Source organism: Egretta garzetta, unplaced genomic scaffold (genome assembly GCF_000687185.1).
Source record: "Egretta garzetta isolate BGI_Z169 unplaced genomic scaffold, ASM68718v1 scaffold316, whole genome shotgun sequence".
NCBI lineage: Eukaryota > Metazoa > Chordata > Aves > Pelecaniformes > Ardeidae > Egretta > Egretta garzetta.
The window spans coordinates 15,850-27,037 of record NW_009259971.1 but is presented as its reverse complement, the minus strand read 5'-3'; the positions used below and the strand labels follow the sequence as shown (position 1 = coordinate 27,037).

At 51.5% G+C, this 11,188-nt stretch overlaps 1 protein-coding gene and 1 long non-coding RNA gene across 2 annotated transcripts; one reads left to right on the top strand and one right to left on the bottom strand.

The window, feature by feature from the left end:
* Window positions 1-6: 6 nt before the first annotated feature.
* PDRG1 (p53 and DNA damage regulated 1) lies at window positions 7-1,770 on the top strand. The gene is made up of 3 exons (XM_035895838.1): window positions 7-193; window positions 523-603; window positions 919-1,770. Exons 1-3 carry the CDS (start codon window positions 127-129, stop codon window positions 999-1,001), a joined length of 231 nt encoding a protein of 76 aa, XP_035751731.1. The 5' UTR covers window positions 7-126; the 3' UTR covers window positions 1,002-1,770.
* Window positions 1,771-7,086: 5,316 nt separating this feature from the next.
* LOC118452449 lies at window positions 7,087-10,341 on the bottom strand. Its single transcript, XR_004842211.1, has 4 exons — window positions 10,276-10,341; window positions 8,260-8,319; window positions 7,795-7,946; window positions 7,087-7,315 (listed from the first exon to the last, which is right to left on the bottom strand). It is a non-coding gene; the product is annotated as an uncharacterized LOC118452449 (long non-coding RNA).
* Window positions 10,342-11,188: the final 847 nt, after the last annotated feature.

The following is an 11,188-nucleotide window of genomic DNA, read 5'->3' as shown; positions in this document are numbered from 1 at the left end:
GAGGGTGAGGTCTCGGCCTGCCCCGGCCGCGTCCCCCCGCCAGCCCGAGGAACGGCCGCGCCTCCGGGGAAGGAGAGCTTCTCTGCCACAACCTTTCCTTTTTGCTCCTGCCCCCCAGGCAAGGCCATGGTCTGCTTCGGGAACATGTTCATCGAGCTCCCCAAAGCGCAGACCACGGAGATGCTGCGGAAGGGTGAGGCTGCCCGAGGGGCTCTGTGTGCGCCGCGAAATAAACGGGGTTCTGGCCAGAGCCGGGCTTCGAAGCGCCCAAAACCTCCCGCCGGCAGGCACTGGCCGTCACCATCGCTCTGGCCTGGGCAGAGCCCTGGGAAGCGCCTTCAGGCACAAAGCAACCTGGGCTCAGCCCCGCGGGCAGGGGGGGATGGGGTGGGGCCCCGGGGGGGCTGGGGAGGGGCCCCCTCCTGCCCCCTGGGCCTGGGCTGCCCCTCTGAGCCTCCCACAGGAGGTTCAGCCTTCACCCTGAGCCTGCAGTCTTCCTCACCCTCATCCCGCTTGTCTCAGACCAGGAACACCTGGATGAGGAGATAAACAACCTCCGGAAGGAGCTGCGCGTGAAGGTCAACCGCCTCTTCGAAGCTCAAGGTAAACGCTCCGGGTCTGGGACCTTCTTGGTCTCTGGGAGCAGACGTCGCGTGTCGGGAGGGTCCAGAAACCCCTGAGCTCTCTGTGTTCCTGCAGCCGCTCTCCCACCGGCCTTGCAATCTCTTCCCTGCTCCAGCAGAGTTGTTCGGCTCCTGGTGCGGAGCTGTCGCCCACCAGCACACTAAACGGGCTCCCACGTCACACCGGGGTGACCCCCCTGGGGTCCCTGCCCGCCCTACAGCCCTGCTAGAGCATCACCTGGACCGCTTCACATCTTTGGTGGCAAACCCCTGATTCTTCTGTGTGTTCTCTCAGGTAAAGCTGAGCTGAAGGGATTTAACCTGAACCCCATGAGCGCTGAGGAAATGAAGCTAATCAATCGCATCCTGGAGGGCTGAGGTGGCTGCGCCATCATCACGGCACGTAGCCGGGCTGTGGAGCTGACACTGCACTGGCCTTGGCCTTTGGGGTCTGCAGGACATCGGTGTGCCCGGAGCCTGCATCGAGCCAGGGCGGGCACTGGGCAGCGTTTGGCTCCTCAGCTGCGACGCTGCGCTTTCCTGGGACTGCAAACGCCAACCCTGGCAGAGCCACGGCTGGGACGCAGCAATGGGCAAACGCCCGCGGCCGGGTGGGAGCGGGATCATTAAAGTGAGAGCAGCGGGGCATTCCTAACTGCGGGTGTCTGTGTCCCTTGTTGGGGTTTTATGCAAGTGCTTCTGGAGTTTGGCTTCAGAGCTGGTTCACTGCGTCGGGAATAGGAGTAGGAGGCACTGGGAATCCAGAGTGTGCCCGAAGCACAGAAGAGGAGTTGTGCGCGCCTGTGGTATTAAAACAGAGCCAAAGTACCCTGCTGAAGCACGTCTGGAATCCTTGAGATGCATAGGGAGGGACAGGAGAAGGCAGCGTCCTTTTAGTCTCGCTGGGAAAACACGCTCTGCTGTTGCGTTGGAAGGCAAGAGACCACAGAAAGGAGGCTTTCAACCCAGGCTGAAGGGATAAAATGTACGGATATTTAAAAAAAGCATCCCGAGGAGGGCTGAGCAGGAACAGTTACTGCGCCTGTCTTGTAGTAAAGGACAATTGCTTTACCAGGTAATGGCTTCTTCAAAGGTTTTTAGCATTTATTGTCTTTTACACTGCCCTCCTTGGTCTGAACTTGCTGCCCCAGCACAGCTTGGTTAAGACCATGAGATTATTTTTTTTTTAAATGAATCATAATTAGTAACGGACTGTGTACAGGAAAGTGGCTGGATCCAGCCAAGCCCTTTCTTTTTTGAATTTGTGTAAAGATATTTCTGGTTAGAATTTAAAAGCTTTAAACACAGCCATTGTCCTTGTTTCTCTGGCTCTCGAGGTAGCTCCTCTGTTCCAGCAAGCCTTGCACACCTAACACAGAGCGGGGCCTGATCCCTCCCTCTCTTCCCTGCTGCAGCTTCTGCACCACCGGGCAGAACGGTAGCCACAGCACCGCTGTTCTCCGGGCTCCCTGGCCGCCCTCCAGCCTAAGGGGCCAGAGGGGCCTCCTCCAGGCAGCCCGGCGCTGCCTTGTCTGGTTCCACGTGCTCCTCAAATGAATAACCTGTTTCAGACTCCTTAAAACCGCAGAGTGATTTCTTTAAGAGGCCAGCTACCATTGCTCGAGCTAAGTTTTAAAATTCGGTAGCTAACACCACATACCCTAAATGTGCAACTGCAAGCAGCGAGGCTGTCCAGGCTTAAGTTTCAGCTGTAGATGAAAAACAACATTGCCTTGCTACCTGACCAGTCTTGCCTGTAGCTTTTTCAGCAAATTGCATCTCCTCAGGAAGCAAGGGGCGGCACGGCGTGCCAAGTCCCCGTGTCAGAGCCGCACTCTTACACAACCTGCGTCCTACAGCCAGCCGACGTCTCCATAACATGTGATGGCGAGGTTATTTTTACAGTATCATGGCAACAGGTTTTCGGCTCCAACATGTTTCCATAGTAGTAGCAGTAGGAGGATCAGGTGCCTGCCTTCCCGAAAAGCTTTGTTTTGCTGTGCAGAGCATGTTTTGCCCCTTTATTTTCTTAACACGGTACAGAACTAAGCTCTGCGAGTGCAGATGGACAGCCCAGAGGTCGCATCCCCCATGGCTCGTGTCAGCCGTTACGAAATGGCTCATTCGAGCCCACTGCAGCTTCCAGGCTGGGAAACCTTCAGAGGCCAAGTGGCCAGTGACCGCTGAGCCAGCAGTGACCAGAGGGAAGTGGGAACTGCTGCTGCCTGGTATGAGGTGGAGAGGGTGAACTTCATCCCTGGTGATCCCTCCCATCCCGAGCTTGGCATCAGCATTACGCTTTCTGCTGCGCAGGAAGATTCCTGAAAAGCTGCTGCAGTTGTTTATTCCTGTTGTAGCAGCCCGCAATGACAGCGTTACCAGGGAGTTACACATCACCTTACTCTTCCTTCCTGTGGAGGTGAGGCAATGTCCCACTTGCAGGTGAAGCTGTACTCGTGTTTTGTTAGAAACTACAGCTGGAGGTGATTGTTGGCACGCTGAGCTGCGTACTGCAAAATAAAGGTACAGTACATGTCAGCCTCTCGGAAGTAGGACTTCAGACTCCGAGTACTCCTTCCCAACAGTAAAATGCACAAGTAGCTTCCAGGAGAGCGCCCAGCAAACGTCATGGTGGCCGTAGAGCTGAAGAACTCTGCTGTGACTTAGCGCTTGAAAAGCAGGACTACGAACAAAACTGTTGCCGCTACACTCACACGCTTGTTTCCAACAGCCCTCCTGCAGCCTGGTTGCTTACGCCCACTTTGGAAAGCATTTGCTCCTTTTGGTCTCAATCCCGTAAAAGCCCACGGGCCTGCTCTTGTTCGTTTATTCTCAAGTGAAAGGCGTGTGCTCTCCTCTTGCTGCGCAGACAGACAGCTTAGGGACGCAAGCAGGGCACCTGCCAGCGCTGGAGGAGCACGCACCTAAACGTGGGTTGGCCATGGTGTTCTCGTGGAGGGGAGTACCCAGGTCTGCCCCGCTGCTGACAGGCCCCTCGTTCCCCATCAGGTCAAAGCCTCCGACATGCTTCTCCTTCCCCATCAGCCTACATCATCAAATACTTGCACTGAAGCACCTGAGCAATGACAATTATCTGTCTGCGCATAGGAATAAGCTCCCAGACAATCGGAGACAAAGCTGAACAGCTGAAAGCAGCGGACGACTCCACTATTAATATCGGAGGTTAGCACAGTTGCAAAGTCAATCACAAAATGCTGTGAGACAAGCTGCTGAGAACAGAGCGCTCCAGACGTGGTACGTGTGGGAGGCACAATGCAGAAAGGCCTCTGAAAGAGAGCTCTTGTGCAAGTCCCGGCCCTGACGCGGGCTCCGTTCCTTTTGCAGCCCCGTGCTGCTTTGTTTTCCCACTCTGAAGGGGCAGTGTGATTGCTTGCTTTGCTCCATTTCTGGAAATCCATCATTTAATCTCTATAAAGGTTAGGGTATTACGATCAGTTGCCAAGACAGACACGGAACCAGACCATCCATTCCAAACTTTTAATAAACCTCGTTGCCTGCCTGCCCTCCCTGTCCACAATAGGAAGTGTGTCTCTGAGCAGATGACACGAGCTTACAGCCTCCCTGGCTACTGGCAGTGGGGGCAGGTGAAGCGTTCGCCTCCAGGAGCCAGCCAAGGAGAGACAAGGGCAGTCAATTAGGGAGAAACGGGCAGTTTCCCCCATGGTTCATCTAAGAGAAATGCCTGTCCACAAAATCATTACCCTGCTAGCAGGCAGGAGTAAGTGTGAAGCAATAGGAAATCCAACCCTAAATCTCTTTCCCATGCACCAAGCCAAAGAACATTCTGAGCTTATTGCAAAGTTTCTATTCCTGTTCTCGATGGTACTGAAGAAAAAAATCCCTCTAGCTTCCAGAAAGACAGACAAGTGAAAACCAAAGTCTAGCTGAAGCGGTAAGTGCTGAGGAGAATTCACAGAAGGAGCATTAACCCTTTCTTAGTGGCAGAATGTGCACGTCTCCTGGGAACAGTTTCCTAGCACAACCCAGCGTTCCAACAGCTCTCCTTCGAGAGCCCAGCAGCGCTAGCTGAGTGACGACATCGAGGGCTTTCATTCCGATTCATTTGTTTCCTGACCAGCTGAAGTTATTCTGGCTCTTTACGTGCAAGCTGACTAAGCAGTAATTTGGTTTGAGGCTGTGAACAGAGTAGGTTGTGCAAATTAGGGCTGTCCGGGACCACGGCTGAGCTGCATTTATTTGCTCATTTGAAATAAAGCTGTCCCCAGTAGCACCACGTGAAATATTGGACTGATGCTGGCAGGACACGGGGCTGTAATGGGCGAACCAGCTACCGGGTCTCGTTAGAGGGAAGAGTTAAAAAAAAAAAAAAGACGACATTTGCTAGGAGAGCACCGTCAACATAAACCATATCTAAGGGCAATTTCCTTACCTACGGTACCGCTTGCACTTTACGTGATTAAGGCTGAAGGAATAATAATCCTATTTGCTTGTCATTTCTGAAGTGCTATTTGCTGTTTCTGTTTTTCTCAACTCCCGTAATGACAAAGTCAGTTGCGCTCTTGGGTTCCTCCTGTTGCAATACTGGGGTTGCATACATAGCAGATAGAATTCTGAGAACTTCAGCTGAACTTTAACTATACATATTTTTCACTCAGTCAGTGGGAAAAGTTATGCTTAAAAAAAAATCGAGAGTCAAATTATGTTTTAAAGGATTTTTTTTTTGTAGCTTTCTTTAAAATACCCTAATACATACGCAGGAGAAGAGAGGATGGTAACCCTCCTTCTCTGGCAAGGGCTGTGATACTTGTGATACTCTGATAACCTATTAGGGGAACATATTCCAGAAATAGCCAAACTGGCCGAATTTCACAGCACGGTGCTAGAGATCCTTCAGACAAAGTTACAGGGCGCTGTACCCAGCTAATAAACCCCGATACTCGGAGCAAAAGCAGCTTTATCCTTCCAGACAGCAGCTCCCTTCGTGGAAACACAGTTCTGCCCTCTCTACCCTTCACTTACAGTCCCAGACTGGCTCCCTCTCAGCCAGCCTGCAAGCACCTGCCCACAAGGTGCAGCAGCATCACGAGACACCCCTGTCCCAGGGAAAGCAGCTGGCCTGATGCTACAACCCCGGCGTGTTTATGAACACCTTTACTATTTCAGACCCTGATGGATCAGGATGCCGTAGCCATAGAGCTCAAAGCAGTGGTTGTCACTGATAAATCACTTTCTGAACACTCCAGGAGCTGTAGATGGCATATTCAGCATCATCCATATTCACAAAGAGAACTTCCACTGACCCTGCCCCACACCTGGTGGCCGAGTGCTGTCCAAGCTGCTGAATCACCCCCTTGCAGCCCTGAGACATCCCAACACAACTGTACACAGCTGTTTCCAACAGACAACCACACATTTAGTCCAGGGGATTTTTTTTTCAATCATCACCCTACAGTCTCCACAAGAATTCTTAGTGAAAAGCCAGAGTCCAGCAGGTAGGGGCCACCAGCCCCACAATGCAGTTAAAACGCTTCAGAGGCCTGACTACTGTACAGCTATAGGAAAAATAAAAGCCCCCGTCAGAAGTTCCCTAACAGCAATCAACATCTTCTCTTCTGTCAGGGTACTGCAAAGACCCTCCTTGCCATACAGGCAGGAGAGATTTATAGACAGGAGCAGCCCATAGCATGGGAAGTTCAACACCACCCTCCATTACTCTCAAACATCCACCCTCATCTCTGATTCAGGAGGAATCTGACATCCCATTTAATTTTTTTCCCCCCTCCCTCTCCCTCTTTCTCTCAGCTGTCACCTCTTGAGAGAGGAAGCTTAACAGTGATGGCCGTGCGCAGCAACGTCAGCCTTGCTGTACTGCCGAGGTCCTAGAAGCAAAGGGCTAAGCTATAAGATATCTACCTAGAAGAACGCTAACCAGAAAGTTACTCAGCTTAAAGTCAGAAAGATCAGCCTTACAGACGCGCAGGCAACTGTGAAGCAACTTTAAAGCAGAATGCTGGCCCAGCCTCTCTCCTAAAGCTGCTATCAATGAAATCACAGTTCTGGGCATCAGGAGAGAAGGCAGCACGGCGGAGCGGCTGCAGCGCACGTCCATGGCGTGGCAGCTGGCAGGATGAGGTCAGCTTGCTTGCGTCTGTCAGACGCCAGCGGCAGTGGGGGAACAGTCTGCAGGCAGGATGTATCCCTCACCCTCCCAGGATCATGACTGGGTGCGGTCCTTTGCACTGCCACGTTTGTGAGACAAACATCTGGAATGAACAATAAGGATCAAACTGACACTGAACAAGCAAGTGCAGGATTCTCACTCTAAACAGCCCTCTTCTGCCCCCGCCAATTAATTATCTTCCCTATCTGTAATCACAGGCTTCAGCCACCTGAGCTTAAATCCAATACTGCACGATAATATCTGACTAAAAATTGCAGGAAAAAGTTAAAAATGAGAAGTAATCAAGAGTGGAACCTGGAAAACGAAGGAGTGACTGGCCTGAGTGAGTACTGTGCCTCGCGGCTGGCAGGAAGCTCTTCACGTCACCGTGTCTCCAAACCTCAGTGCGCCTTCACCCAAGGCAGCGTGCTGTACCCGCACTCTGGAAGGGCTTTTGATCATTCAGAGCAAGCGTGAACTCTGCTGAACTTTCACAGAGAGAAGTGATGGATTTTCCTGTCTCCTAAGCCATCAAATTAAGGTGGGATACCTTTTGGGAAGACACGTTAATCAAATGAAAGCGATCAAACTCAATCCAATAGCAAGTGTGACACGTAGGAAATCAAATAGTTCTCTCCCATGAATCACCCCGTCCCTACGTCCTGTGAAGCTGAGGAAGAAGAAAGGCTCCCAACGTTCAACCACTAACAATAAAACCAGGACTGACATTTCAGCTTCGGTCCTAGCTGATTTGTCAAACTGACATTTCCAGTGATCTGGTGACACCAGTTTTCCAATGAAAAAAGACAGGAGAGAGACGGGGTGACAGCAGCAGCGACAGGACAGGCGAATCCTGTAGGTGTTTGCAGGAGTCAGAACGACAAGGTCCATCCAATGCGTCTAATACCAACAGTAAAATCATACATTCCTTTTCTAACCCTTCTTTATGGCACACACAGACAGGTAGGATACAGCAGTCATCTCTGCTACCTGGAGTAAATCATGTATTAGAAAAGCAAGCAAATCCACCTCTGTATAACCAGGCCTTCAGTGGGACGTACTGGGAGAAGACAAAAGGAGCAACTGGGCGTTAAGACACAGAAATCCATTTCTGGCACAGTAACGGTGGTTTGCACTCACAGATGTCACTAGGACATAAACCCTCAGGACAAACTTTCAACCTATGAAGTGCAGAGAAATGTACAATATAACCCACATGCTGATATTGCTGCCCAGTGTTAGGCCTAGCCAAGATCAGAAGTTTATACATAAACATGTACACAAAGCGCAAGAAGTCAGATCCCAAATAAAGCATCTGAATGTTTGGGAAAAGCCAGGGTAAGAAACTTTTTTATTGCCCTGGGGAATGGTGAGGGAAGCACGAGACAGGCACAGAACAGAACAAGCCACCAGCAGAAGGAGAGGATAAAATAAGAGCAAAACCCCAAAATGCCTGTTGGGTATTCGCCAAGGAGAAGACAGAGTCGTCCTCACCTTCTTCAATCAACACTATCCTTCACTTTTCGGAACAGGAAAACTCCTTCGCCTTGTGACCTGCCAACATACAGATGGGAGAGCAGAGTTACTGGCTTTAACGTTAGCGTTCCCTGCTCTTCCCCAGAATTTCAGCGTAGAAGCCCTGCATAACCAGATTCATCACCTGTTTGTATGCCAGCACATTCATCGAAGGTTACAGGGGCAGGGGGATCCAACAACAGCCCCCTAGTGCAAAAACCTCAGAGCCATAAGCGTTAGGAGGATTCCTGGAGGAAGGGGCAGAGCAGGCAGCCTGCCTACGGGGAAGTTCTGCAGTACCGAATAAACAACCTCTGTCACACGCCTGCAGAAACAGAAGTAGCACAACATATGTTGTCAGGAATTTTAAGCCACGTTTTATATTTGTGTACGTTGTAGAACTTAATGAAACAGGGAAGTCGGGAAAGATGTCAGACAACCACGGCAAGTGAGAGCAGAACAATCCTGAAGACAGCCCAGGCTGCACCATGTGTTAGAAGAGGGTGACGAGTGGCCCAGATAAGCTACCAGAGAAGCAAGGCTCCCTGGGGCACCTCCTGAAGGAGGTCCAGGCTCCCGCAGCCTCAGGACAGGGCACTGCGTGCATCCCGACCTGCTACTGCATCCGAACATGGGAGTAGGCAATCCCAGACACCACAACACGGGGCTGCTCAAGAGCACGGACCGACAGAAGGAGTAACATGGAGTTTATTTTTACTTGTCTGCGAGTTTTGAGGTCAGCCACAAACTATTTCATTTAAGTTGTTGGTATAATCTCAGTAATCACAGGCTTTTCATACATCCTTGTTTACTGTGTTCTGGTTATTTACCATGTTAATTGAGGTTGTGGGCATAAAAATCAGCTTAATACAAGGGGTTTTGTTGCCAATTAACACGTTCCCATTTGCAGAGTTAGATAATCACTAGCTGCTATCCTCCTGGCTGTAATTCACATGTTAGTTTGCATAATTGCCTCCCATTTACTTCTCACAAGCATGCCCTTACCGCCGAGCCTGACTTGAGGGGTAAGGCGAATCCTCCTGGCCCGGCTTCCCCACCAGACCCACTGCGCAAAGCAAAGCAACTGCTCGCTTGCAGGTCTCACAGGTGGGTGTACTTTTAATTATGCACCACGGCACAATACTCAGGATGTTAAATGACTCGAATCATGTGGCAGAAGTGAGGCATTTCTCAGCGTCATGTCATGTTGTCATAATTTCTAAAGGAAACGTGATTTTTCCTTGGTCCCCAGGACACTGGCTGAACTGGAAGTTGCTGCGTTCAGCCCAGCTCCAGGTAGCTCTAGGTGTGGGGGGACAAATGTGGCTTGGAGCATGAGGCTGCCCTTCAGGTCTCTAACTGCAGAGCAGAGAGAAGCCAACCAAACCCACCCCAACTTGGACTCCAGGCTGCTCATGGAGTCTCCCGTAATCTCTTTCCATTCCCAGGATGGAATTCTGCTCAGTAAATTGGTTGGACTTACACGGGCTGACATCTACCGTAGTGGGATTTCCCTAAAACCACACAGATGTTTCCACAGCTCCAGCTTTAGGGGCTTCCCTAGAACACTGCTTAACTAGAACCCCGATTACACAGCTGCCCTGCACACACACACACACCCCCCTTCTTGCACACCTGCAGCTGAACTGAAAGATTCCAGAGCATGAACTTGGCCATAGCCCCACAGCGAAAACCCCCGGGAGCACAGTCTGTTCCTCCACACAAGAACTCTGCACTTTAGACCTTCACCATCAAGTTAGCTTTGACTCTACAAATAAACTGAGCTGTCTTTTGACTGCTGAAATAAATTGTTGCACAAGAAGTGTTTTGGTCGTACGTGTTGACCAGGGAACTGGCCAGGAGCCCTGCTGCTCCTAGCCACCTGGCTATGCCCAGCTCTTCCTGGGGATTTCCCGCACATTCTCCCCTCCCTCCGCAGAACGAAAGCATCCACTCATCTCTGTCTCACTTTCCTTGGGAAGAGCGCCTACTTACTGGTTTCAGAATCCAAGCGATGCCAGGATTCTTGCGAAATTCTTCCACAAACAAATAGTACTCTGAAGGCATTTTGAAGGTCTTCAGAATAAAGGCACGTTTTGTTGCCTCAAGCTTTCCTGCTTCTCTTTCTAACTGCTTCCAAAACCTCTTCAGATTTCTTCGCTAAGCGGTTCTTCTGACTCAGCTGGGTAAAAGGAGAAATACAACGTTCAGCTCCACAAATGCTCCCACAGTCTGACTCACTTTAATTGCCCTTGAGAAGTTTCTGGTGACATCTGGGGATCAACTGCACCACACACTCTAGGGAGAAAAGTAAGTGAACACGGATACCATTGAGTGCTGCTTTTCCTTCACGGAGGAGAGGGCTCCATTTTGATTTTCTGTATCTCTGCATGGAGAGGGGAAGGTAGAACAGAGCAGGTCTCACAACCCATGTTCTACCCCTCCTAACGCAGCCCTCCCCTGCAGCCGGCACGCTCCCCTCCAGGGCAGGCAGCACTGATCAGCCAGCTCCCTGCAGGCAGGGTTGGCCCCAGGGCCGCAGAGCCCAGCTCCACCGCTCCCAAACCGCGGGGTTGCGGCCCAGTGTTACAGACCCCCCTCTGCCTCCATTCGTGCCAGCACTGGCGAGGGTGAAGGCTCAGAGCCGGGACGCATCCTGCTCAGCTGCCGTGGCAGCAACACCCAGGGAGGACGGGGCAGGCCTCCCAGCCTGGAGGAGTTTTACCGGTTGCAACAAAACCCCCCCACAGATACAAACAGAACCCCCCAAAATGCAGCAGTTTTGCAGGCCCGACTGCAACGCGCCATCCTCGGGTGGTTTTAAGGCAAAAGCCCCATTTGCTGGGCAGACGGGACACAGCGCGGGGCCCGGGTGCAGGAGGCCCTGCCGGCCTGCGCTCGCCCTCAG